The 25683-nt window shown below is 55.0% G+C and overlaps 1 protein-coding gene across 5 annotated transcripts in view; it reads left to right on the top strand.

The window, feature by feature from the left end:
* Window positions 1–25683, top strand: part of DLGAP3 (DLG associated protein 3) — a 123664-nt gene that overhangs the window by 79891 nt on the left and 18090 nt on the right. For all 5 annotated transcript variants that reach the window (XM_039511736.1, XM_039511734.1, XM_039511737.1 and 2 more), the window contains one exon: window positions 19919–20990. In XM_039511736.1, coding sequence (XP_039367670.1) covers window positions 19977–20990 — 1014 coding nt within the window. In that variant the 5' untranslated portion in view covers window positions 19919–19976. The remainder of the gene's footprint in view (window positions 1–19918; window positions 20991–25683) is intronic.

Here is a 25683-nt window from a genome sequence, read left to right as displayed (position 1 = left end):
TAGTCTTTTGAATCACGGAGCACCTCCTAAAAACTGGCTGCTGTTCGTAACAGGCCCTTCGAGCTAAGTCAGCCGTATTACCCACGTCTTGCAGGTGAGGCACAGTGACTTGTCCATGTGGTAGACCCAGGGCTGGAACCCAGAAGTTTCTGGTGCCTAGCTGGGCCTGCAGACAACGAGGCCATGCTGCCTTCTCACTCTGCGGGGCTGCTAAAGGGGACAAGGGGACCTGAGCGGATGGCCTCACAGATAATGTCTGTGGCGTGGCTGGAGTGTTGTGCTATGTTCAGCACCAAGGACAGATCCTCCGGGAAGCCGGGCTCATTAGGGGCCCAAGAAGGAAAGCCAGGCTTCTAAGGGCTGCTGGAGAGAAGGCCGTTCTGCTAAGGTTTCGGGTCACTGTGAACTGGCAGGTCAGCCTGGCGCAGTGCGATTACCGAGCGGGAGAGAGGCAGGGCTGCGGCCATGGGAGGCTGAGGGCGGCTCAGGTTAGCGCTGAGGAGAAGGGTGCCTGTGGTTTGCAGTTTGGGGTGTGTAAGGTCCCCGCGAGCTCTGCGTTGGCATTCGGGGGCTGTACGTGCCTGCAGGGTGGGGTGGCGGGATCCCGAAGGGGGGGAGGGGAATGGTGGCACATGTCCATGGAAGGAAACCTCTGCCTGTCATGCTCCACTAGGCCCCAGCACTGGTGCCTCCAGTAGGCCGTATAAATATAGAAAACCCCATGAGGCTCTGTAGGGGCTTCCTACTGTGTCCCCTTTTGGGTAGGGCTCCGTACGACTTGGATTCAGACAGCTGGGGCAGAGGGGCTTTTGTGAAAGCCCCCCCCCAGGGCTTCAAAATAGCCTGTCACCCCCTGCAAGCTCAGCACAGGGGCAGTTCTCTCCCCCAGCAAACTCAGCAGGAAGCTCCGTGGCCTTGTCCCTGGGCGTCTGTCCCTCCCTCCCCATGAGGCTGCCTGCCTAGCTTCCAAGCCCAGCTGTCAGCCCCGGCCAGCTAGCTCTGCGTTGCTTGCCTGCTGGGGAGGAAGGGTGACTTTTCCCTTCCTCTCGTGTGTGTCGGCGCATGTGGGCTTGTGCCTGGCTTTGTTATGTGCTCAGGATTCAGGTTGCTTTGGCTTCCGTGACCAGCCCTTCCCAAGGAAAGCGCCCCCACTCCATTCCCTGCCCTTCTCATGCTGTCTGTGCCCGCCGTCCCTCCAGAACGGTGGCACCTTGTCACCCGAGGAAGCGCGCGACCGAGACGCCTGGGACCATGAAGCTACGAGCAGTCTAAGAGCTGGGGGGTGAGTCGGGAGCCGTTTTCCTTCTCTGCAACACTTCTCCTCGGGCCCACTCCAGGGCCTGCCCGCTGGAGAGGGGGCCGGAGCAGACGGCTCAGACGAGCTCATTGAAAACGATCCGGCCAAACGCCAGGGCTGAGAAGTGGTTAGTGTGGAGAGCCAAGTGCGGTAGTGAGCCCTGAGGTCAGAAATGCTCTCGGAGAGAAGTGCCAAAGCACAGCTGAGAACAGACAGCAGGAGACGTTTTAGGGGCTGTGCGGGCATGTGCGTAAGTGGAGATCACCAGCAGGGGGGTTTGCTGATAAGGGCCGAGGTGGGGAGAGAATGAAAAGGCGAATGAGAACACAGATGTGGCATAAATCAGTAAAAGCGCTTGTTGTATTGATCCTCTCTACATGCCGATCTCCTCTGGCACCCAAGGGCTCTGCACTTTGCCAGCGTTAGCTCGCAAAGCTAGGTAGGTCAAGTGTTTGTATAAGGGCTCTTCCCCTACCACTGAAATGCAGCTGTCTCTGGGGTGGAACTTGGCAGATGTTCAGCACCACTGGCTTCCTCTGTAACTTGTAACAATGAAGCATCTCCTGGTGGGTTAGGATGGGGAGTGAAAGAGGATACCCTGTTCCTAGGGAACGGAGGAGGAAGTTGCTGATTAGCTGAGTTGGAGTCGGTCCAGGACATGGGGTAGACACTCAACTCTTGTTAACGCTGCTTTGGGACCTTCAGTGGGGTCAGAACCTGAGTGGTGTCATCTGGGTTTACAGGGCTCCCATCAGGCCCCTGAGCGGTGATTTTATGCAGTGCTGGCCTATGGGCAGGGGGTTAGTGCAGCGATGCCCAAGGTGCAGCAGAGGTGCAGGTGCAGGCAATCCCCTGAACTCCCGGGTGTTACACTCTGGGAGCTCCTGATGAAAAGCGCTATGTAAGAGCTAGGTGTCATTACCCTGCCCTCAGCCGCAGTGAACTCAGCCTTCGGCCTCTGCGGCCAAGGAGACTTTGGCAGGAAACCGGCAAGGTTGGAGACTGACTGGAAAAGAAACGTGGGTGCTTTGGAAAATCTCGCCTCTGGCTTTGGTGCCGGGGTGGGAAGGTCTGGGGGGACCCGGGCTGCAATGGTAAAAAGTCCCCACAGACCTGGTCAAAAGGCCACAGATGCTGCCACGTTCCTATGGATGGGCCAGCTTTTTGCTCGCCTCCACCACTGGCCATTGCTGGAGGCTCTGAGGAAGGGGCCTGGGGCCGTTCCAGTTTAGGGAGCAATCGAGACAGGAGGCCAAGGGAAAGAAGATGGCAGTGCAATCTCCCCAAACCCACAATGCACATGGCCCCTTGCCGTCTGTCCCCCCCCCGCCATCATCCCCCCTTGCACTCCCTGCCCACGGCCTAGTGGTCTCCTCCTGCCAGCTCCCTCCCTCCCCCTCAAAGCTCAATTTCAGCCATTGTGTTTTTCAATCTTCCCCTCCGATTATCCTAATTCCGCCAACGAGCACTGGGCTCGGTGATTGGCTGACGGTGATGCCGAGGCCTCCTTGCCTTTCAATCCAGGTGCCTCCAGACTCTGCAGAGGACAAATCCCCTCCCCAAGGCGAGTCTCTAATGGAGTTTGACACTGTTTTTTCTCGCGCCTCACTGAGCCCTGCTGGTGTCTCACGGTTGTATTGGTTCCTCGGGGGCAGGAGAGGACGGGTGTGCCGGGGGAGGGATGGAGCTTGACGGGCCGGGGACGAAGTGGAAGCGTTTACTGGGTGGTTGCTGAAGATGGGCGGGTGGGAATGGGAAGAATCTTGTGCTGCCGCTGGTGAGGGAAAGCCCTGGGCAGGAGCCCAGTTTTCCCAGCACTGGTTTCTCCTCGCCTCGACCCGGTGAAACAGAGGCACAGAGCAGGGATGTGACTTGCCCAGGGACACAGTGGCAGAGCCAGGAACCGAACCCAGGGGTCCTGCCTTCCCAGCACCCTCTCCCAGCAGCAATTTCTCAAGTTCTCTTAGAGCTTCCTTGTTGATTCACTCTGCTACTTAAAGCCTGGTCATAAATCCTCCCCTGGGCTCCCTGTTGCTTTGGCTGCTAGTCTGAGATAGCAGTGCAGGACCCGGTCCCCTGTGTTTGGAAAGGACAGCTGGGAGCAAAGGGGCGACGGACAATGGAGGGTAGGGTTAGGGCCCTGTGGAAATCTTCCCTGGAAGATAGGAGGAGCCAGCCCTGCGGTGCCCGTCTCTGGGACAGGGGCCTGTGATGATGAGACGCCAGCCACACAGGCTGGGGTGGCTTAGGGTCAGCTTGGCCTAGACTCTGAGTCTCTGGGTCACACAGCCCATGTCGGAGCTGGGAAAACATCCAGGAGCCTTGGCTCCTAGCACCGTGCTCTCATTTCTGGACCAAACCCCTGCCCCAGCTGCAAATAGAACCCAGGTGTCCTGGCTAGGCTGTGCTTAAACACTTTAATCAAAGGCGACTTGCAGCTATGTGGCAATTTAAGGCCTCATAAACTGATTCAGATAAAATAAGCCAGGGTCGGGTTTGAAATTGAACCCATGATGGCTGTCTGCTTGTGGGGGAGCCCGCTCCTCTTTGGGAACCTGCACCACAAAACCACCCCTGGGCCCAAGGACTGAATAGGCTGTGGGAACAGAGCTGGCCAGGGCTGAGCCCCATTGCAGAGGCTTTGTGGAGAAGTTTGCACCTGTCCTGCCTCCCAAGAAAGGCGCTGAATTCCCTCAGCAACCTGGACAGACCTACTGCAGTAAACCTGCCTCTGCAGCAGCTTGGCCGTAGCCGCCCCTGCATGCCTTGCTGCCTGCACGGAATTAGCAGCCACCTCATTGGAGGGGCTGCCGGGCAGGTGTCTGCCGCCACCAGTGCACAGACAATGCAGCGAGGAGCCCCAAGCCAGCAGCTGCGCTGCAGCTCTCGAGAGACAGCCCAGGAAGTTGTCTTTGTGCCACGCAGCTGCTGAGCGGCTCCAGGGCCGGAGGAGCGTAAATCAGGGCAGTCTGGGAGACTGCTGTCATTTACCAGACCTGCCAGAGTGCTCCAGCCACAGACGCGGGGATAGGGCTACGAATGCTGACCCCAGCTCAGGTGCCAAGGGAACCCTCCCAGGACCATTGCATCCACGACTGGAATCCAGTGCTCAGAAGACATGGCCCGGGAGGCGTGTAGCGCCATTGTGTCTCTGCCCTGCAGCTGGGATTGACAAATCATCTTGCACTGTCCTCTCCCCGCTGTCAAACAATGAGGTATATTTCTATTCAAAGGGATGGACTGGGGTCTAGTGGTTAGAGCAGGAAACAGGGAGCCAGGACTCCTGGGTTCTTTTGCCAGCTCTGCCACTGACTCGGTGCCTGTAGTTGGGCCAGTCACACCGGCCCCTGCGTCCCTGTTTCTCCCATCTGTAGAAATGGGGGGAAAGGATCCTGCTCTGCTTGTCTCTGAAGTGTGTTCTGCAGAGCCCCCGGAGTTAGTCAGTGCCCCCCTCTGCTCCCAGAGCAACCGCTTCTCCAGCCCCCGCACTTGAAGGGCAAGACATCTCTGGGAAGCTGCTGCAGGGGAACTTCTCTGGAAACGCCCCTGGAAGATCCTCCTAGCAGCAGCAGCTTGTCCCCATTACTCACCCAGCTGACCACTCTAAGCTTCCTGCAAACAGTATTAACAGGACATGCCAAAAAGCCTTGTATGATTCTTCGGAGGCTGGGCCTTGCTGCCTGTTGCATTGGCTTCCCAGCCCCCGGCTGCCTGTATAATCAGGGTAAGAAGGTGCAATTGAGCCTCCAACTCTTGAGTTAAAGCAGTAATTTCCTTAGCTGGTAGCAGTAGTTGGTTGTTACCCTCCAATGGAACAGCCACTGTTAGTGAGACACGGCACATGCTTTGCCAACATGTTACAGCCGTGCAGAGCTGTGCATCCTTTTGCGCTGTTCCTTGGAGCTGGTGCCACTGCTGCTTTTATCTCCAACCCACATAGACTCTATGGGGAAGCAGGAGCGCGTCAACCAGGCACTGCTGAGACAAAGCGATGAGATTTGGAAGATTGGCTGCGTATCTGACCCCCAGCCCAAACCCTGATCCCAGCTGTAACCAGGAAGGGAATTGAGCCAGGTACCCAACTTTCCAGAGTGTGAATCTGGGCTGGAAATTAGATTTTTCTCTTGGCGGTTCTGATAGTTCTGGGTGGACCAGAACCCCACCCTCAAAGGAGTCTGGAGCTCTGCCCCAGTGTCTGCCTCTTCTGCTCCTGGAGAGATGTAGTGTAAATGAAAAGCAGTGGAGGAAAACAAGTTAACCAAACTTTTTTCCATGAGCCTTGATTCCAAGCCCATTAGCCACTTGAAATCTGTGCTGTTGCTTTGTTTCCCCTCCCTGCCCCATTGCCTCCCCGGTAGACGTCCCATTGCACACAAGGCGGTCGCTATCTCAGCGCACATCGCTAGACAGAGCAATCTAGCCAAGTCATTTGTGAAGAACAGAATCCCCCCCTGCATAGCGCCATAAGGTCTGTGGCCCCCCAGGGAAATTAAAGTTGTCCGCTCTTGGCATATGGGCCATATATTTGCCTGTCCAAGTCCCAGTGCCCTATGGTTATGAGTCTCAGTTTGCATTCTGCCTTGCCTGCTCCGATGGGGAAAAGATGCAGCAGAAGCAAAAGTACGCAACTAACTTTGTGGTGGGGGAATTGCTGATGGGAGCGTCTCCCGGTGTAAGATGCAATAAAGGCAAGAAGTGAGTTATTTGTAATGGTAATTACGCACTTCCAGTTTATCCTAGCACATAATTGTGTGGGCGTCAGGTTCCCAATGGTGGTAATTACCCTGGTGGTAAATGGCACAATATTAAGACGTATTTTTTTCCTTTTTCTTCTTTTTTGTTGTTGTAGTAACAAATTCCATTCTTATCAACAGCTGACAAGCCAAGATCCTGCTTTAGTAACACCCATGTCCAGTCTGTGGGCAGGAGCCAGTTACTGAGGAGCGAATTTCAGCCTGGTCTCCACTTCTCCTTTCCATGTCATTCCCGAGCCATTTGGAATCTTTGTACTATCCCTCTGCAGCCTCTGGTTTCTCCCATCCCCATCTGCTCTCCTTAGGTTTGGACCTTTTCCTCAGCTAGGAAGGTTAGAATCTCTTGACCAACCCAGCTTGTTGCTTCTTCTAATCCACTCGCCTGTCTCCGACAATGGCCAGACGTTTATATCCTCCTATAACGCCTAGAGAAATGAGCATTAAGCAGGCCTAACCCAGCAGCCCTTCACCCCCAACTCTCCTCCCTTCTGCTCGATTCCCTTTTAGGTGGACTGAACCGGGTGGTAATTTGCCCGAAACCCACCGCACTTTCCTGGAGGCTGTTGGCAAAGGCGTCATCTTTGCTCTGTCTTCCACCCCTCTGGATTCATGGATTCTAAGGCAAGAAGGATCATTGTGGTCATCCAGTCTGATCTATATAGTACAGGCCCAAGACCTGCCCTGAACTGATTCCTGCTTGAACCAGAGAATTTCTTTTAGAAAAACTTCCAACCTTGAGTTAAAAGGTGCCAGTGCGGGAGGGCCCAGGGCCCACCCCAGTCCCTGGAGAGCTGTTCCAATGGTTATTTACCCTCACTGCGCCGTATTTCCACTCTGAATTTGTCGCGCTTCAACTTCCAGCTGTTGGCTCATTTGACCTTGGGCCCTTCAGGCTAGCAGACAATTGTCAAATTGTTCCCTGTGGTAGCTACTTATAATCTGTGATCCACTCACCCCTTAGCCTTATCTTTCTGTGAAATAGATTGAGCTCCTTGAGTCAATCACTCTCAGGCAGGGTTTCTAATCCGCCAGTCATTCTCCTGGCTGTTCTCTGAACCGTCTCCAGTTTATCAACATCCTTCCTGAGTGGTGGGCACCAGAACTGGACGCTGGATTCTGGCCGCAGTCGAGCTACAGAGGTAAAATAATCTCCCGACTCCTACTCAGTATTCCCCTGTTTATGCATCCCAGGATCGTGTTAGCCCATTTGGCCACTGGCAACTCATCTTCAGCTGGTTATATGCCATGACCCACATGTCCTTTTAGTGTCACTGCTTCCCAGGATAGAGTCCCCCATCATCTAGATCGGGCCTACATTCTGTGTCCCTAGGCGTATACATTTACATTCAGCCACTGCAAAATGCATATTGGTTGCTTGCGCCCAGTTTACCCAGCAGTCTGGGTCCTTCTTGCTACCTCTTCCAAACCTTTCAAGTGAACTGACCTAGATCTGCTCCGTGATGAGTTGGAGGACAGGGTTACAAGACCTGACAGCTGGGGTTGTGCTCACACCTTGTTCCCCCCAGCATGGCACGGGGAAACAAACGCAGACGCTGCCTCTCAAGCAGGCTCTCATATGGTTACCTCTGGATTTCAGAGGTGAAGCAATTGGGGCCGGACCTTTCTCAACAACCTGGGAATTAACCTTCAGAGAGCCAAATCTTGTTAGTCTCATTTTCCTTTCCTCTCTTCCTGCTGGAATCTGCTGGGGCCCTGTTCAGAGTCAAGAAAATGCTGATTGAGCATCTCAGCAGCACTTATCCAGGGTGAGTCAGTGCAGGTGAGAGGAGACCTAGTCTGCTCAGTGAACCACAGGCAGCTACTAGAAGAGGCACTGACAGTGTTCCTGGATTTCAGAGGGTGAAGCAATTGGCCGGGACCTTTCTCCAACCCAACCTTGGAATTAACCTTTCGAGCTTCAGAAAATCTTGTTTAGTTTCCTCATTTCTTCCCCTTGCCTCTGGAATAAATCTGCTTAGCACTCAATAGCCAAGCCTCATAACAGTCCTTGTGGTGGGGGCAAGAAACAAGGGGTCCCCCACAAACTTACGGTAGGTAAGTGATCTACCCAAAAAGGGGGCTAGCGGCAGAGCCAGGATTAGAACCTACGCCCTCCTGGGTCATGGGCTGTGCTACTCTGGAAATGCCACGTGCAGAATAAGCAGGTGTCTGTGATGAGCTGACCTGGTGGGGTTTCTAGGCCTGCATTGCATAGGTGAAGGGGTTCAGAAAAGCGCCTCAGTTTGCAATGCTGATCCCAGTCTCTGGAGGTTCCTTCCAGCCCTACCTTTCTAGGACTCAGGTGAAGTACCCACGCTCCAGTTACTAGCCCAGGAGGGCTGGTTGTGTCACTGGGGTCCCCTCCTCACTTCTTTTTTTAGCTCTGCCCGCATGGATCTCCCAGGCACTCTCACATCATCCATCCAGGCTGCTCCTCTGTCCCAGAGAAGCGCGGTGAGACATCCCCACGCCCCAGGAAGATTTGGAAGCAGCTCCCCAGGGCACTCAGCTCAGGGCCGGTCTCGCCTTGGCTTATGCCACCGTCCCACTTGGAGCTGGGTTTCTCATTCCTTGCTCTCCTGTCCGAATGCAGCTGCTCCCCATCCCCACCAGCGGCAGGCTCCGTATGGCACCCGTGCCTGGGAGGGATGAGCGTGGTGGTGAGTGTTGAGAAGCAGGGCTGGGCTTGACATGCCTGGCTCGGGAGTGGGGGCAGGAAAGATTGTCATTGGAGGCAGTGGCTGCGCTGCTGGGGCGGGAGCCTGATCCTCACCTTACCCGCGCCTGCGTGTCCTCAGCGACTTCCCATGAGCAGGGTTGGGCTCTGCTCAGAGCACTGGTCCTTGACATGACTCTTATCTCCCCCCAACCCCAGGAAGGTGCCGCGCAGGGGGCTGATTCTCCAGCTTCACCCTGGCACAGCTCCACTGGCTCAGCTCCAGATTCCCATGCAGGCCTGTGTGATGGTGCGGTTCTGGCGGGACCCAACTGAGAGTGCCAAATCAGGACCAATTGCTCAAACACGGCAGTCACAGCCCTAGGCTGGGGTTTTTCCACCTCTAAGGCAAACCAAACCAGCCAGACAAAAAGGACTTCGGTCTCACCCCACTGGCTAACAACAAGTCACACAAGCAATTTCCTTAGACACTCCAGTCTCCCAGTCTCACCACCAGTGCACTCGTCCTGGGGATGAATGGTTATGAAAACCAACACCCCAATAAAAGAAAAAGGTTCTCTTGATCCCAAAGGACCAAGCCCCAGACCCAGGTCAATATACACATCAGATCTTACCCACAAATCACGCTGTTGCCAATCCTTTAGAATCTAAAATCTAAAGGTTTATTTACAAAGGGAAAAAGGTAGAAATGAGAGGTAGAATTGGTTAAATGGAATCAATTACATACAGTAATGGCAAAGTTCTTAGTTCAGGCTTGCAGCAGTGCTGGAGTAAACTGCAGGTTCAAATCAAGTCTCTGGAGTACATCTCCCGCTGGGATGGGTCCTCGGTCCTTTGTGCAGAGCTTCAGCTTGTAGCAAAGTCCCTCCAGAGGTAAGAAGCAGGGTTGAAGACCAGATGGAGATGATGCATCAGCCTTATATAGGCTTTTCCAGGTGTAAAAACCTCTTTGTTCTTACTGTGGAAAATCACAGCAAAATGGAGTCTGCATACCTTGCTGAGTCACAAGGTGTGTCTGCCTTCTCTCCATGGGTCAATTGTGTAGCTGATGGTCCTTAATGGGCCATCAAGCAGGCTAAGCAGAGCTAACACCAGCTTGTCTGGGATGCTTCCCCCAGAAGCACAGCACCAACTTGAAATACAGACAGCATAGAGCCAACATTCATAACTTCAACTAAAATGATACAGACCTACAGACAGCATAATTATAACCAGCAACCCATAATCTGGTCTTAGACACCTCATATGACCCCCTTTACATCAGATTTGGTGCCACTACAGGACCTTGGTTGCAAACCATGTTCTATATGGTCCCTATTTATATCAACAACGTCACAGCCTGTTCTCTGGGGTCTGTGTTACTGTCCCTGAGCAGGGCCTCTGAAAACCGGGGTTGGATCAAACTTTGTATCCAAAGCCCAAACTCGCCGAGTGTCGCCCTGGCACGCCCGCCTCTGCTGCCATCGGACCCTGCTGGCTACAGCTGTGTCCCTTGCCCCATCCCCAGATGGGCTCCAGCCTGAGACGGGCACAGTAAGGTAGCCCTGGCATCCCGGCCAGTTCTGAAACAACCAGCTCACACTCAAATGCTCTGACGTCCCCGCTGACCACTGAGCGCACCAGCCACAGCTGCCTTTTCCGCACTCCCTCGGAGATGCAGGCGGGGAGGAGGGGGTTAAAAAGGGATTCTGCCCCATGGGCAGCCGAACCCCATGACCCCGTCCAACTGTGGCAGAGTCGGGTTGGGGGGACCCCAGTGGCCCCTGCTGCTCCGTCTCCCTCTGCAGTTTCCATGAGGGTAAAGGTGCCGGCTGCCACCCCCTGCCCGCCGGCTGCCTGGATTCATTACAGGCTGGGCGAATGTTCTTGCTCAGGGCTCCTTTTCGCTGCCACTGGCAGCTCTTTATGAGAAAATTACAGAGCTGTCTCGCAAGGGCCGGGCCTTGCTTTGTTTAATTCAACTAATTCCCCGGCACAAAAGCCCGCGCGGTGCATAATAACTGGCTCCTCTGCTATTTTGACTCATTCTTACCAACACGCTAGCGATATTTAAAGCGATTTGCTTGGTTCCTTTAGCGCTAGAAGATTATACTTCTGCTCCCCCCAGCCATGGCTACCTACTGCCCCATACCCCCAGCTCAGCCAGGGCACTGCAGGAGATCACAATAAATCTGTGGCCTGATTCTTCAGTGTGTGTGATGGGAGCCCAGCTTCCTATTCTCAGTCATTATCCAGATTGCAATAACACCTGGCTGCGGAGCAGGGCTCCGCCGTGCTAGGCTCTGTACAAACACGGAACGGAATAACCGTGCCTTTGCTAAAAGCAGAGAGGAACTCCCCTTCCTTGCTCTGGCTTGGAGGGTCCCCCACCCCACCAGCTCTTCTCCTCCGTGAGAGCTCCCCCTCCTGTCTCAATCGGATTTTCTCCTCCAAGTTGATCACTGCCCCAAAGACCTAACCACTGCCCCTGTGCTGCACACACTGGCTATCTACTCTGCTCCAAAAGGACAGGCCCCGACTACTTGAGCTCACAGAGAATCTCCATTAGTTGTCGGCAGTACAGGGCTTATGATGCACGCGGGAACAGTTGTGATTCCATCCAGCAGAGGGCAGCAGTTTGTTTTAATGGAAACCTCATGTTTTGTGATAAACCTTGGCAATAGGCGTCTCCCCTGTTGACGGACCCTTTAAATTCCAACATTTCCCACCTGAGTTCAGTACTCGGGAAAGGTGCCTGGGTGGCCGATTGATATTATCCTCATTCTACAAGCTGCTAAACTGGAGTGAGTCTGTGACTTTCTTTGCACAGAGAAAGGAGTAGAAGAACGCAGGGATCCTGGCTTCCAGTTTCCTGCTCTAATCACTAGGCTGGGCTGCTTCACTGCTCCTCCTCCCCGAACACTGGAAAGTGACGGAAGGGACGTGAGTGGTCCTAGAGGACAGCCCCGGTGATTGGAGCCGCCTTCCTGTTTACAGAACAGGTCCAGCCCCGGTTCCATCTCCAGAGCCCATCTGAAAGCCCGGCCCTGCACCCCGAGATGGAGGAGGCCAGACCGGGGCAGTCGGGAAACCCTGGTGGCCTTTGGGGCCGCGGCTCACGTTTCCGCTGAGTGGGCTGTTCAACGCGCAGCTCTGAAGCTAGTGCCGCTGGGGAAAGGGCTCAGGTGCTCGGAGCAGAGTCCCTATCTGGGAGCTGGTTTGGAGGGGTTGCATCCGGGAGCCCCTCTGAGCCCCATCCAGGCAGGAGCCTTTCATTCTCTGGGTGCGTCTGCACGGCAGCGGGGAGGGGGCAGTCCAGGGGGGTGGGCTGGGAGGTTCACCCCCCACTGGAGACGTCCCCTCTGAGGGTCTCATGGCAGCAGCAGTGAAATCCATCCTGTGATGTCCTGTCGGCTAGCCGCTCGGCTCAGCTGGCTCTAATGAAGACACAACACCCTCCCCTGCCTAGCCCAGGCACGCTCCTGCCCCTCCATGCTCACTACTGCTCTCCAGATGGGAGAGCTTGGATTTTCATCTCAGTCTTTTTCCTTATTGGTTTTTAGCCTGGCTTCAGAGACACTGGAGTCCCATAGCCAGCAGGACTACTGGTCCCTCATCCTGCCTTTGGCTGATGCCTGAGAGGAGGGCACAGTCCTCTGTTCTGTGGAAGGTTCCTTCCTGACCCTTGCAGGGATCAGCCTATGCCCTGGAGCATGAGATTTCACTGCCCCTATTGGCCACCTATAATTGCCAGTGCTGTTAAGAAGTCAGAGAACCCAGCCCATGGCCACACTATGGAATCTCCTCTGGGTTTTTTGCTTTGAATTGGAGATGGAGCTGAGCCTCGAATCCAGACCCAAATGTCCTAGGAGTCGAGGGGATGAACCACAGCTACATGCAAACCATGCTAGTTAGTGGGGCTCTTTGGAGGCCCCCATGTGCTAGGTGCTGTACAGAAGCATGATGGGAGACAAACCCTGCCCTGAACTACTTGCAGTCTAAATAGGCCCAGAGGACCCAGGTCACGTTGCAGGTCATTGGCAGAGCCCAGCTCTCCAGAGCCCTAACCACGCTGCCTCCCTGCCGGCTGAGCTAATGGAGTAACTCCTGTGTCTCTGAGGAGCTGGCTCCTGCCATTGCTGGGAGCTGCAGCTAGGGGTGACACGACTCACATGCTCCCGGTGATCGAGGCCAGCTGCTGCAGCTGAGTGCAGATCTGAGCTCCCCACCAGATCTGGGGGCAGTTCTGGGCCCTGGGCTCCAGTCTGCCTCTGCATGGAGCCGGAGCCTCTCCTGTAATCGTAGCTGAGCAGGGCAGCTGGGACGGCACGTGGAGTGTCTGCTTTCCATGGCATGCTCTTTCCCTGCGGTACGGTGCACCCTCGCTGCTCACTCACGCCGGGTCGGGGGTGTTGGAAGCAGCCACCGTTTTAATAAATAAAGAACTAGGATTCATTAAGGGAAGAGGATGGGCCTGATTCTCCTCTCGCTTTACGCCACGCTCACATCTGTGGGAATCCTCGGGGCCTGATCCTCCTCCTCGGAACCCCTGGCGACCTCCGTGGGGCGACTCGGGAGTGGGTGTGCGAGGAGGCCTGCCGTGTGACATCTCCCTGGGAGGACAGCTGCCTTTTCTTTTAACAGGCGGCAGCTCGGGAGCTTCAGATGGCGCAATTAGGGAGCCTCATTAGAGCAGGAGTCGGATTGGGAGGGAGGGAGGGAAGCAGGACCAAATGATCCAACCTGGAGGATGGAGGAAAGGCGAGTGGAAAAGCTTATTAGAGGAGCTGTGTTCCCAGGCTGAGAATGAAACAGCCTCCTGTGCTGCTTGTGATCCTGTCCCTCTGGCGGCCTGTTCTGTCACCCCCAGTCATCAAGAGACCTCCCAGTTGCCAGGAGTCGGAGAGATCCCAGGGCAGTTTTGAGCCATGAGCGTCCTCCTCCTGGCATCGCACCCGCAGCCCTCCCGTTGTTCTGCCAGGCCCCCTCATGGCAAGTGGCAGTTTCTCCCAGAGGCCGAAGGCGGAGCTGAGTCCCTGTAGTGAATCCTTGGCCGGAGAAGTCGTGTGAACTGGGGAGTCGTTCAAAGAGAATTCAGCCCTTGGGAAAGTGAGCGACGTGGCTTTGGCTAGAGCTTGGCACAGCCTGGGCACGTCGGCCCACAGCTCTGTCCATGCACCTCACTCCTGATCTGCAGCCCTCCCTGCAAACCCAGCCGTGGGCTGCCCACAGCCAGCTCTGCCGATGCGCCTCCGTCCCACCTCATGTTGGGCCAGACCCTCAGCGGGTGTAAATAGCTGTGGTGGCAGTGGAGCTGGGACGATTTGCATCAGCTGAGGATCCCTCCTCCTGGATTTTGCCTGAAGATCAGGAATTAGTTTTCTGATTCCATTTGCCCACCCCTAGTGTCAAGCCCCGCTTGGCTCAGAACCACAGTGTGGCTCTGAATCTCTGTAAACAACTGCAATATGAACGGGCTCCTCCCTTCATGTTACGCCCTTGATCTGCATCAGCCTCAACTCCCACCACAAGTTACTGCCAACGGGATCTGAACGGCTGAGGAAGGTGGCTGCAGCTGAGCTAACAAGGGAAGACACCGGCTTCCAATCCTCCCCTTCTCTCTCTAGGAAAAACCACCTCTTTTGCAATTACCTTTGTCTCAAGTACAGTCTACCTTTCCTAACATGATTTGAAGACAGGTTGCCCTAGGCGCCCTCGCTAGATATGCTAACAAGAGCACTAATGACGCCTGTTAATTAGCCAAGCTACACTGGAGAATAAGTAATTTCCTCATTTATAGTCATAACAAAGCCAGCCCTCTGACGGGTTCTAATGAGGTAAAAAATACACATGCAGTCCCCCATGCAGACCCCATCGTGGGTTTTCACAGTGTCTGGGATGCAGGCTGTTGCCGTGTGATGGAAGGAGACCACGTGAATCTCACACTCTTCAATGCAGAGCTGCTCTCTCTCTCAGCACCTTCAAGGGGAGAACCTGGACCCAAAATGGGGGGGGGGGCTGGCATATATTCTGGGCTCGCCTCATTCCCCCAACATTGCTGCTTAGCTTTTAAATGCCCCTTTCTGCATTTTCCTTGTTGTCAACTGTTTTAAGCGTCTTCCCTGTGCTATCTCACTGCAGCTCCAGTTCATAGAGGTATAGATTTTCAAGCCCGAAGGGATCATTATGAGCATGTAGGCTGACCTCCTATCTGACTCAAGCCACAGAACCTCACCCAGTAATTCCTGCATCAAGTCTGCAGTGTTGGTGGAGCAACAGCATATCGCTGGATTTAAAGACTTCAAGTGATGGAGGCTCCGCCACATCCCTCGGGAAGTTGGTCCAATGGCTAATTAGCCATCGGTCTTACTTCTAGGCTGGATTTCTCTGGCTTCTGCTTTTGACCACTGGGTCTCATTCTGCCTTTTGCTGCTAAATTAGAGAGCCAGCTGCTATCAGCGATCTAGGAACTTGTAGACTGTGTTCGAGTCACCTGTTAACTCTTCTCTTGCACACACTAAAGAGATGGCGCGTCTCACGTCTCTCGCGGGGAGGCAGGGTTTCTCTTAGCTCTTTTCGGAACCCTCTCTAATTTGAGAGTCTCCTTTCAGAAGCGTGAATGTCTGGCCTCTGAGCCAGCTGAGCTGCTGATGGTCTCAGGGTCCGTGTTTCAACCTTGGATGCCCGAGACCTCTTGGCTCCTCCGCTCAGCAACTAGGCTCATAGATGGAGCTGGTCCCCTTTGAAATTAATGGCTTTTAAAATCTCACTCAGAAGCTCTTCATATTAACAAGTCGAATGAGTGAGCAGGTGTCGTGGTCAGACTGGTCCTGGCCTGCTTGCTCCCGGGAGCCTTCAGCCTCTGGTTAGCTGCTGTTAGGACAGGGAGCAGACTGAGCCGATAGAGAACGGGACTTTGCAGGATTGAAGGGTGTTGGCAGAGCTGTATGAGGAGACCAAGGCTGGAATAGCAAGAGAAGTTGCAGATCAGGGTGAAGAGGCACTGGCAGAGAGCGTGTGGGAGTCCAGGGGTGAAGTGGGAGAGGATTGAGGGGCGTTGGCTGAGCTGTGTGTGGGGAGCTCTGGACTGGAATAACAGGTGGGGTTGTGGGTCAGCACTGAAGACCATCAGCAGACCTGGGTACGGGGCACTTTGCATTTGACTTTTATAGCCACGCAGAACAGCTGAGTCGAGACACTTCCGGCAGCTTTCAAAAGCCATTGTAAAAAAAAATGTTCTTGTGGCATCTGAATTGATTTGTCCGACTCATGTTTTATGGTGGCACCAGGCACTCTGAGCTGTCGAGCGGCGTATTCATACGCTATTGCCACTGCAGTCCAGCTGTCCAGCCTGTTCCGGGGGCGGCTGGTGTCTGTCTGTCCGTCTGCCGAGAAGCTGTGTTGCCATGTGGCTTTCCTTCCCCTTTAATATGGGTGGTTTCATGTTTATTAATAATTAAGCAATGATTTGTGTTCTATAGGCTCCCACATGAACCAAGCCCTGAACAATCTGCTAGGGGAATAAGGTGACCGTGTTTCTTGTGTCTCTGGAGATGGCGCTTTTATTTTTTCATGAGCGGCTAGAACTAATCATTAGAAAAGGGTGAAGGGGAGAAAAGAAGCAAGGAGCCAGTTCCCCTCCCTCAATTGCTACTGGGAAATATTTCAGGGTGAAGAAGAATACCCCTCCCCTACCCCAGCAGCTCTTGGGTGAAATTCACAAGACTCATGAGTGCAGAGAGATGAAGTGACTTGTCCAAGGAGCCTGTAGCCGAGCTGAGGGCTGAAACCCAGTTCACTGACTGACCCATAAGACCATATTTCTTCCCAGTTTTACTGCTTTGGGAAATTTCTGCCTCCCCTTCTAGTTTGCTGGCGGTCCCTAGCCCCACTCCTCCGTCTTGCACTGTGCTTCCCTTCTGATCTGGTTGAGTAACTACTGGCTGAGTCGTTTCAGGCTGGGTTGGGACGCAAAAGCAAATTGTCCCTGCTTGTGGTCATTACGTTAACCCTATCATTGCATGGGATCTTTAATCTTATGCCTGGCCCAGATTCCAGTGGGGGTAATTGCATTCTGCTTCCTTAAATTCCACTTGTAAGAGGTATTCTCCACCTCTGCTCCTAATGATACTTAGCATATAGAGCACTGTATACATTCAAAGCACTAGACCTCCATTAATTCCTGTGGAGGAGCATTACTGTTCTCAAGACGAGATGGGGAAACTAAGGCAGAGAGGTGGTGAGTCTTGCCCAAGTCCAGCATTAGAACGGGAGTGGGGAGGGAGAGGGCTGTGGATTTCCAACCCTCCAGCCCATGCTGCCTCTTAAGAAACTGCACACGCCTAAACTCCTGTGTACTATAGGGAGGCAGTATTGCCTAGTGGCTAGAGTGCTGCCTTGGCATTCAGACCTGAGTTCTATCCCTGTCTCTGCCACTGGCCTGCTGGGTCACCTTGCATAAATTACTCTCCTCCCCGCCCTTCCCATGTCTCAGTTTCCTCATTTGTAAAATGGGGATCATGATACTTCGGGGATCAAGTGCTTTGAGATCTACTGATGAAAATTGCTATATGAAAGCTGGGTAGTATTGTTATTAAGCAGATGCCGTGTTCTATTTAACAGACTGTTGTGAGTGATTTGAAAAAGTGCTTTGGGATCCTTCTGGTTGAGAGGCAGGGTATAAAAAAACATACACACAACACCTTTCATCCCAAACCCTTTACAAGGTATCCCTACGGGTTCTGCCTTCCACCCCATGGAAATGCAACTTTACTCATCAGTTTAGGACAGGAAGTGAAGAAAGATCCCAAACCCACTTGGAACTGCAAGGAGAATGGCAGGAGGTAGGCTATAATGATTCAATTTGGCCAGGACATTGGGGTCAACAACCTCTGCTGTTGGGAAAAGTGCCCTGGGATCCTTAATGGCAACATGGGGTCAAGAACTTGGTTTTACCTCTCAGCCAAAACCCAAACCGAATGAAAGGGTTCCCCAAAGCACCACTACGTCGTCCAGTAGTGCCACTGTAGGAGTGCAGTGGTAGGGGCTGAATGGATGGAGTATTATTTTTAGCAGGGGGCATCAGAATCAATGTGGATTCAAGAGGGTACAGCGCCCCCTAGTGACTCATCATCATGCCCTATAAGACCATGAGGGTCTCCCATACAAGTACTGGTCTGACCCACCCCTGCTTAGCGTGGGAGAGATGGAAACATCCCTGCTTAAAGCAGCATCGCTGTAGGCTGCCTAGATTGCTATTAGGACTCCTCTGAGAGACTGAAAAAAGCAGCGTGCTCACTGGTAACCACGGGGTGTGGTATGGACCAGCTGTTCCCTGCAGCCATGGGCGTGTCTGAGAACTGGATGCAATGCTGGGGTAACAGCTTAGAGTCAGGTTAGCATGTTGCATAGCCCCAGCCAGTGCCGACTCATGCCAGTCCCTCACCAATGTATAAGGAAATCATAATAAGAAAAGCCATGTGAGAGAAATGCCAGCTTCAGTTCCCGGGAGACTGTTAGTTCATGGTTCAAAGCCCACGAGACAGCCTGTTAGAGGAGTCAGGCCGTTTGGTTTGAGCGTCGTGTTGAATAAAATGCCCTGGGTACAGTTTAACTTTCTTTGCTCAATTTCTTTCTTCTTATTGTTTGGCTGCCTTGAATGGGGAACTGCAGGCACTTTGATAAATGGACTGATAGGTTCCTGAGGTTTCAAGGTAGCTTCTATAAATACCTCTGTAACCTCCACTGGAACACAGCAGAAGTGCCATTTGGACGGCTTGATTGAAGATCTGCAGGTAGAATGAGGATGGATTGAGATTTCATATCACAGTGGGCCCTCTCTCTCCCCCTGACTCCTTATTTCAGCACATTATAAGCCACGTGAGTAGAGCTGGTTGGAAAAACGCAGAACCATTTTCCACCAGCCAGTGCAGTTGGGATTAAATCAAAACGTTTAGGATTAAAATTTCATCTAGGAGGAAAACTGGGAGGTGGAGAATGTTCCGACAATGTTGAAATGTCCCGTTTTGACATGTTGGAATGAAACCTTTTCATTTTGAAACGACTTTTCATTTTGCTCGTTTTTTATTCTGTGTTCTAGCATGTATGATAGTAGAACACTGACCAAAATCAAAATCACAATGAAATGTTTCAACTGATCCAAAACACATTTAAAAAAAACACAATAATTTATTTTGTGGAGACCTTTGAAATGTTTGGGGTTTGTTCTGATTGGGAGTGAAGTCAGATTTTGAAATCTCAAAATCCTTTAGATTAGAAGATCCACCATACTTGGTCAGACCTACTCCATCTAGCCCAGGGTCCTGTCTTCCAGTGCTTCAGTGGGAATGAGCAGAACCGGACAGTTTATCGAGTGATCTGTCTAGCTGTTGTCCCGTCCCAGCTTCTAGCAGTCAGAGGCTTAGGGACACCCAGGGTTGTGTCTCTGCCTATCTTGACCTATCCTCTGTAAATTTACCTAATTCTTCTTTGAACCCAGTTAGACTTTTGGCCTCCACAACATCACCTGGCAAGGAGTTCCACAGGTTGACTGTGCGTTGTGTGAAGAAATACTTCATTTTATTTGTTTTAAACCTCCTGCCTGTTAATTTCATTGGGTGACCCCTGGTTCTTGTGTTACAGGAAGGGGTAAATAACTCTTTCTCCACACCATTCCTGATTTTATAGACCTCTCTCATATCCCCCTCGGTCATCTCTTTTCCAAGCTGAGCAGTCCCAGGCTTTTTAATCTCTCCTCATATGGAAGCTGTTCTATCATTCGGGTTGCCCTTCTCTGCACCTTTTCCAATTCTAATATATCTTTTCTGTGTGAAACGGAACGTCCGTCCTGCGCCAGCTCTGCACGTGAGCACGACTTTGGGCTGGGCTCACAGACCTCCCTTTTCAGCACTCATAATTTCACCGTCCTTTCAGACTTGATTGGTGGGTACAGTTGGGTTGTTAGACTCGGAGGGCCAGATCTTTGGCTGGTGTAGATGGGTGCAGCTCCATTGAAGTCAGAGGAGTCGTGCTGATTTGCACCAGCTGACGAGCGGGCTCATACGTTCTGCTCTCATAGAAAGGTGGGTACAGAGACGCCACCGACAGTTCTCCGCATGGGCAGGTTGAAGGTGCAAAGAGAGGCGGGGCTCGGAAACCTGCCCAGGCACCAGGGGATGGGAGATGGTTAACGTGTCTGTCCTGTCTCCGCAGGGGACCCCGCAGGGATCATCCGGCAGAATGAGGAAGTTCCGGGCAAGGTTCTGACACCATGAAGGGCTACCATGGGGAGCGCAGCCAATCACAGAGCTCCACAGGGCACCCGTGTCACTGCATCCCAGAGGACTCTGACCAGCCCCTGGACTACATCCGCCACGGCCAGGAATCCAGGCAGCCGTACCTCCTCAGCCCCAGTGAGCCTTGTTCTTTGGATCACCGCTACTGCCCCTCTCGGAGCCCTGGGATCCCCGCTGAGTGCCCAGGCGGGCCGATGAGCCTGACCGAGCCACTCTCCGCCAGCAGCAGCAGCACCTTCCCCAGGATGCACCACATGCAGCAGCAGTACGACTCCTGTGACGAGTGCATGGCGGCCACCCACCCCTCCAGCAAGATCAACCGCCTGCCCCCCACCCTGCTGGACCAGTTTGAGAAGCAGCTGCCGCTGCACCATGACGGCTTCCACACGCTGCAGTACCAGCGGGCCAGCACCACGGAGCAGCGCAGCGAAAGCCCCAGCCGCATTCGCCACCTGGTCCACTCCGTCCAGAAGCTCTTCGCCAAGTCCCACTCCCTGGAGGCCCCGGCCAAACGGGAGTACAACGGCACCAAGATGGAGGGCCGGGGGGATGGGTACCACCATCACCACCAGCACCACCAGTCCCGGCATGGCAAGCGGAGCAAAAGCAAAGACCGCAAGCTGGACTCCCGGCACCGGCCCAAGATGATGGGCTGGTGGAGCTCTGACGACAACTTGGACAGCGACAGCAGCTACCTGGTGTCCGGCCGGCACGCCGTGGACCAGGGCACCCAGTACTGTGTGGATGCTCCTGAAAGTGCCTTCAGAGACTTGACTTTGAAGAGTCTAAAAAGCGGGGGGGAGGGCAAGTGCCTGGCCTGCGCCGGCATGTCCATGTCGCTGGACGGTCAGACGCTGAAGAGGAGTGCCTGGCACACCATGACGGTCAGCCAAGCCCGGGAGGCATATCCCAGCTCGGGAGGCAGCCAGGAGAAAGCCTTGGTATTGCAGGAGGCAAAAGCCAAAGACAGAGGCTACCATTACCTTCAGGTGAGGGGTGCACTGGGGTGGGGGCTGGCTTGGCTGGGGGTGTGTGTCAAGCCTGCAGGTGTCAGTCGTTGGTTCCCATCCAGCCTGGTTGCAGTGTCTGGAAGTCCCTCCGCCCCAGCGCAGAGGGTAGTCATCATCAGCACTGCGTCTCCCAGCCCTGCAGCGAGCTAGCCAGATGCAGCATCCCTTCTACACTAGGGCTTGCAGCAATGGGAACGCCTGGTAGAAATACCCCAGCGCAGACAAGTCTCTGGATGCTCCTTGACGTTTGTCAGGGGCCTTCCCCCTTGGCCGAGCCAACCCATGGGCTCTTCTTTATGGGCTGGAGACCTGGGGATGAATTACTTACAAATCCAGTTCCTTTGGCCTGGAGGCCCCCTGCACACGTCTCTCCCCTCCGTGCACACAACCCCCCGTGCACACAGGCAGCTTTCGGCAATGGCGAATGGCAGCTCCGCTCCAGCCATGGCCTTAACCCAGGCGTTGTCTCTGAAGGGCCGTGCACAGAAACACGATGCCCCCGGGCCCTGGTCAGTGGCTGCTGTGCCACCCTGTGATGCTCTGATGGGAGTCCCAGGGGTGTTGTGGCAGCCGGGGAGCTGTGCGGCAGGGCATGCGGACAGGGCTGGACTCACTGCGCTGGGCTGCGGGCGCAGCAGGGAAGGCAAGTGAGCTGTGGAAAGCCAGAGAATGTCTCTGTGTGGCTGACACCCGGGACTCGGGGCTTCCGGAGCCGCAGGGCCAGTGGGCTGCTGCCACCTATGGGCACGAGTCGATCGTAGCACTTGAGCCCTGGAGCGAATGGGACGGGAGGCGGGGATGGGATGCAGAGAAGCTTGGGGTTGTCAGTCCAAAGGGGATGGTCCTGGCCTCCAGCTCCCTCCTGGGCTGGAACAAGGAAGCCTCAGCTGAGGGTCACCTGCTTCCCAACAACATAACCAGTGAGACTGGAGCCAGGTCCTGTGTCAAACGCCGAACGATGGCCTGAACTATCCGCCCCCCCATCCCTATGCAGGGCTGGACGCAACCCCACCCAACCCCACTCCCACTGCGGTCCACACCCCCCATATCCCACCCTTGCCAACCCCCTGCCCTGCACACACCCAGTGCCCCCCCCCACTTTGGAAGACTTTGCTCTGGGTGTCAATCCTGCCGCTCAGTCTTGGTTTCATTGTAGCCCCACCAACAGCCATGTGGGCAGTGGGCAGTCGCTTTCCTGCCCGCTCTCCAGAATCCAGAGCGCCCATGCCCTGCTGTGACCCCCTTGGCAGGGGCTTTGGTTTGCCAAGGGGTGGGGGGGCTTTTGTCAGGGAAAGGACCACACCCAGCCAGCGCCAGCCTTCTCTGCTTCTCCTCACCCAGCCTCCTGGGCCTGCAGTGGTGGGGTGATGCCTCCTCCCCATTTCCTCTGCATTGGGCCTGTGGATTGTTCCACATGTGACCATGTGGTGCAAAGGGCAAACGTTCCTGACCCGGCACTGACTTAGGTCATCAGTCCTGGTTCCTCCCAGTTTCAGTGGGGGGAATCTCCCTGTTCTAGACCATAGGGTATTCAAGGGACCCGAGATGACTGGGTCCCTCCAGGTATCATGTGGTGATGAGATTAGTGTTTGGTCATTGCAGGGTGACGCCATGTGCAAATCCTGGCATTGTTTCATCCCAGGATGCCAGATGACCATGTGAATCCTCACACCTGGTATGCTCTGGTAGGTGTTGCTGGACCCGGGGAAACTGAGGCACAGAGCGGGAAAGGGACTTGTCCAAGGTCACTCAGAGAGACCTGAGGAGGAGCTGCGTGTAGCTCAAAAGCTTCTCTCTCACACCCACAGAAGCTGGTCCAAGGAAAGACATTACCTCACCCACCTTGTCTCTAATATCTGGGACCAGCACGGCTACAACAGTGCAGCATACAGAGCCAGCGGCAGGAACAGAACCCAGGAGTCCTGACTCCTGGTCTCCTGATCTGAAGACCAGGCTTCTCTGCTTCCTCTGCAAAGCACACATTTGTCCAACAAAATGGCAATCACGCCGTTCCCCGGTGAAATGGGTCTGACTTTGGGAAGGTCACTGCCGAGCAGGCATGTGCCACCAGCACTCCCGTGGCTCGTCACACCGGACACACTTCCAGATGTGTCTTGCCTGCCTCTCCCGCTAACTGCAAGCACGGCTCGCTTCTGCCCACCCCCCTGGCTGAATTATTATTATTATTTATTGATCTGGACTGGGCCCGTGGTGAGCTCCAGAGCACTTAGCAGATTCCCAGCCTCTTGCCAGTCCGGTGTCCGTGTCCCCGGCTCCTTCCCAGTCTGTTGCTGTCTCTGCAGCTGCAGCTCTCGGGGTAGCAGGTGGCTGGGGGAGGTGGGGATGGGTTTGTTCTTCAGGCCTTGAGCTGGGGTCAGAAAATGGGAGTTCAACTCCCTCCTCTGCCCTAGGCATCCCGTGTGACCGTGGTCACCTCGCTTAGCCTCTCTGTGCCTCAGTTCCCCTGGTGTGAAAGGGGGGTGATGTTGCCTCCACTCTCCCACTTGTGGTCTACTCAGGTTGTAGGGCAGGGGTTGTCTCTCACTATGGGTCTGTACAGCACCTGGCACATTGGGTCCTGAGCTTGGTTGCAGCCTCTAAGGTGGGTTGCCAACTTTCTAGTTGCACAGAACCCAATACCCTACCCCCGCCCCTTCCCTGAGGCCCCGCCCCTTCCCTGAGGCCCCGCCCCCCACTCGGTACATTCCCCCTCCCTCGGTGGCTCACTCTACCCCACCCTCACTCACTTTCACAGGGCTGGGGTAGGGGTTTGGGGTGCAGGAAGGGGGGTGAGGGCTCTAACTGGGTGTGCAGGCTCCGGTGTGGGGCCAGAAATGAGGGGTTCAGGGTGTGGGAGAGGGCTCCGGCTGGGGGTGCAGACTCTGGGGTGGGGCTGGAGATGAGGAATTAGGGGTGCAGGAGGATGCTGTGGGTTTTGGGGTGTGTGTGTCAGGGATGGAGCAGGGGGTTGGGGCTAGGGCTTGGGGGCGGGCTTACCTCGGACAGCTCCCGGTCAGCGGTGCAGTGCAGGGGCTAAGGCAGGCTGCCTGCCTGTCCTAGCACTGCTTTGCACGTGCCCTGGAAGCAGCCAGCAGGTCCGGGTCCTAGGTGGGGGTGGTGGGGGCAGGAGGCTCCACGCGCTGCTCTCGCCCGCAGGCACCTCCCCCCAGCTCCCACTGGCCGCTTTTGGGGCACAGCGCGGTGCCAGCCAGGACAGGCAGGGACTAGCCTGCCTTAGCACCACAGCACTGCCGACCGGACTGTTAACGGCCCGATCAGCGGTGCTGACCACAGCCCCAGGGTCCCTTCTCGACCAGATGTTCCGGTCAAAACCGAGACACCTGGTCACCCTTCCTCTAAGCAGCACTGCAGACCGACAGCACCTAGCAATGCCACTGCTGTTGGAGTGTAGGGCAGGAAGCAAGGAATATGGTATCCCACTGACACCAGCAGGGGTGATTTTAGGAAGGTGAAAGGGGATTGCAAGGGATGGCCCGGCACTAGGGGAAAAGGGTGATGGGGCCGACCCTCAGTGACCACAAGTGGCCAGTGGCACAGCACCCCTTAGTGCCAGGGGGCTCCCAGAGACCAGGGGGGAGGCAGAGAGGGCGGGGGTAGGGGGCGACTGAATGAGCTGGCCGAGAAGGGCACAGAGGTTCTCCGCCTTTATTCTGAGCGGTGGGATCAACGCTCAGCTTCACCCACGCACCCTGACAGCTGGCCGGCGCTGGCTGCTTTTAATGAGCGCTCGCCTTTCCGAGGAAAGCTCCCCTCCTCCTAACGTGTCCTCCCGAGAGCTTGTCTCTGCCAAACCACCTCTCCCTCCTCCGGCTCTGGCAGCTGGAGCGGGAGGTCCGGCTTGGGTCCTGCTGCTTTCAAAGGGCTCCTTTGCTATGGCTGGTTCAGAGAGTCACCCCACCCGGCTTCCTTTAAATGTGAGGCTAGAGCCAGGGCAGATACAGCATGTGGATGGGCATGTGTCTGCCCCCAGAAGGGCGGTCGCTCGGTCTCTCCAGCTAGCTATAGCTCTACGGGAGGGCAGATAGCTCGGTGATGAGCCAGGGCTAGCCCCCCCCTGCCCCCCGTGTGATAGGCATGTAGCTCCCTGGCTGGCTGCCGTCCCCTGGGACTGAGCTCCACCCCTCTGGGTTTGGGTTGAGTGAGATGGGATCCAGGACCTGGCTTGGTTCCCAGCTTCCTGCTCCTCAGCCTGCCCCCCGTTTCCCTCTCCCTGGTGGCAGAATCGGGTCCAGGGTGCTACAGGTGTGTGTAGGCTCCTGTCCCAGCTCCCTCACAGACGCTCCGCTCGTCGGTGCTCCTCTGAGGGATCCCCAGCCTGCGCCAGTTCCTGAGAGCTGCTCAGCGGCGAGGCACAGATGGGCAGAGGTGGAGCTGCTTGCTCTGTTCTGGGCTATGGGAGCCCCAAGGCCAGGGTGATGGGCTGGCAACTCGGTGTTTGGGACCTTTCAGCGGCTACAAGGAGTTACTAGTGACAGCTTGGCGACAGGGCCACGCCTGGCACCATGTGTTTAAAAGGCCGAGATGGCTGGTCTGGCAGAGCCCTGGGAGGATTACAGGTTCAGTCCCTGCACACGGCCTTGTGCTCCCACGGGCCTCCCCGGAGCAGGGTCTGGGCATGCACCTTTCAGCCCCTGCTCAGCATTGTCCCCTC

The sequence above is a fragment of the Mauremys reevesii genome, linkage group 23, assembly GCF_016161935.1.
Source record: "Mauremys reevesii isolate NIE-2019 linkage group 23, ASM1616193v1, whole genome shotgun sequence".
NCBI lineage: Eukaryota > Metazoa > Chordata > Testudines > Geoemydidae > Mauremys > Mauremys reevesii.
Note: the sequence above shows the minus strand (reverse complement) of the source record. Positions and strands in the feature narration are given on the sequence as shown.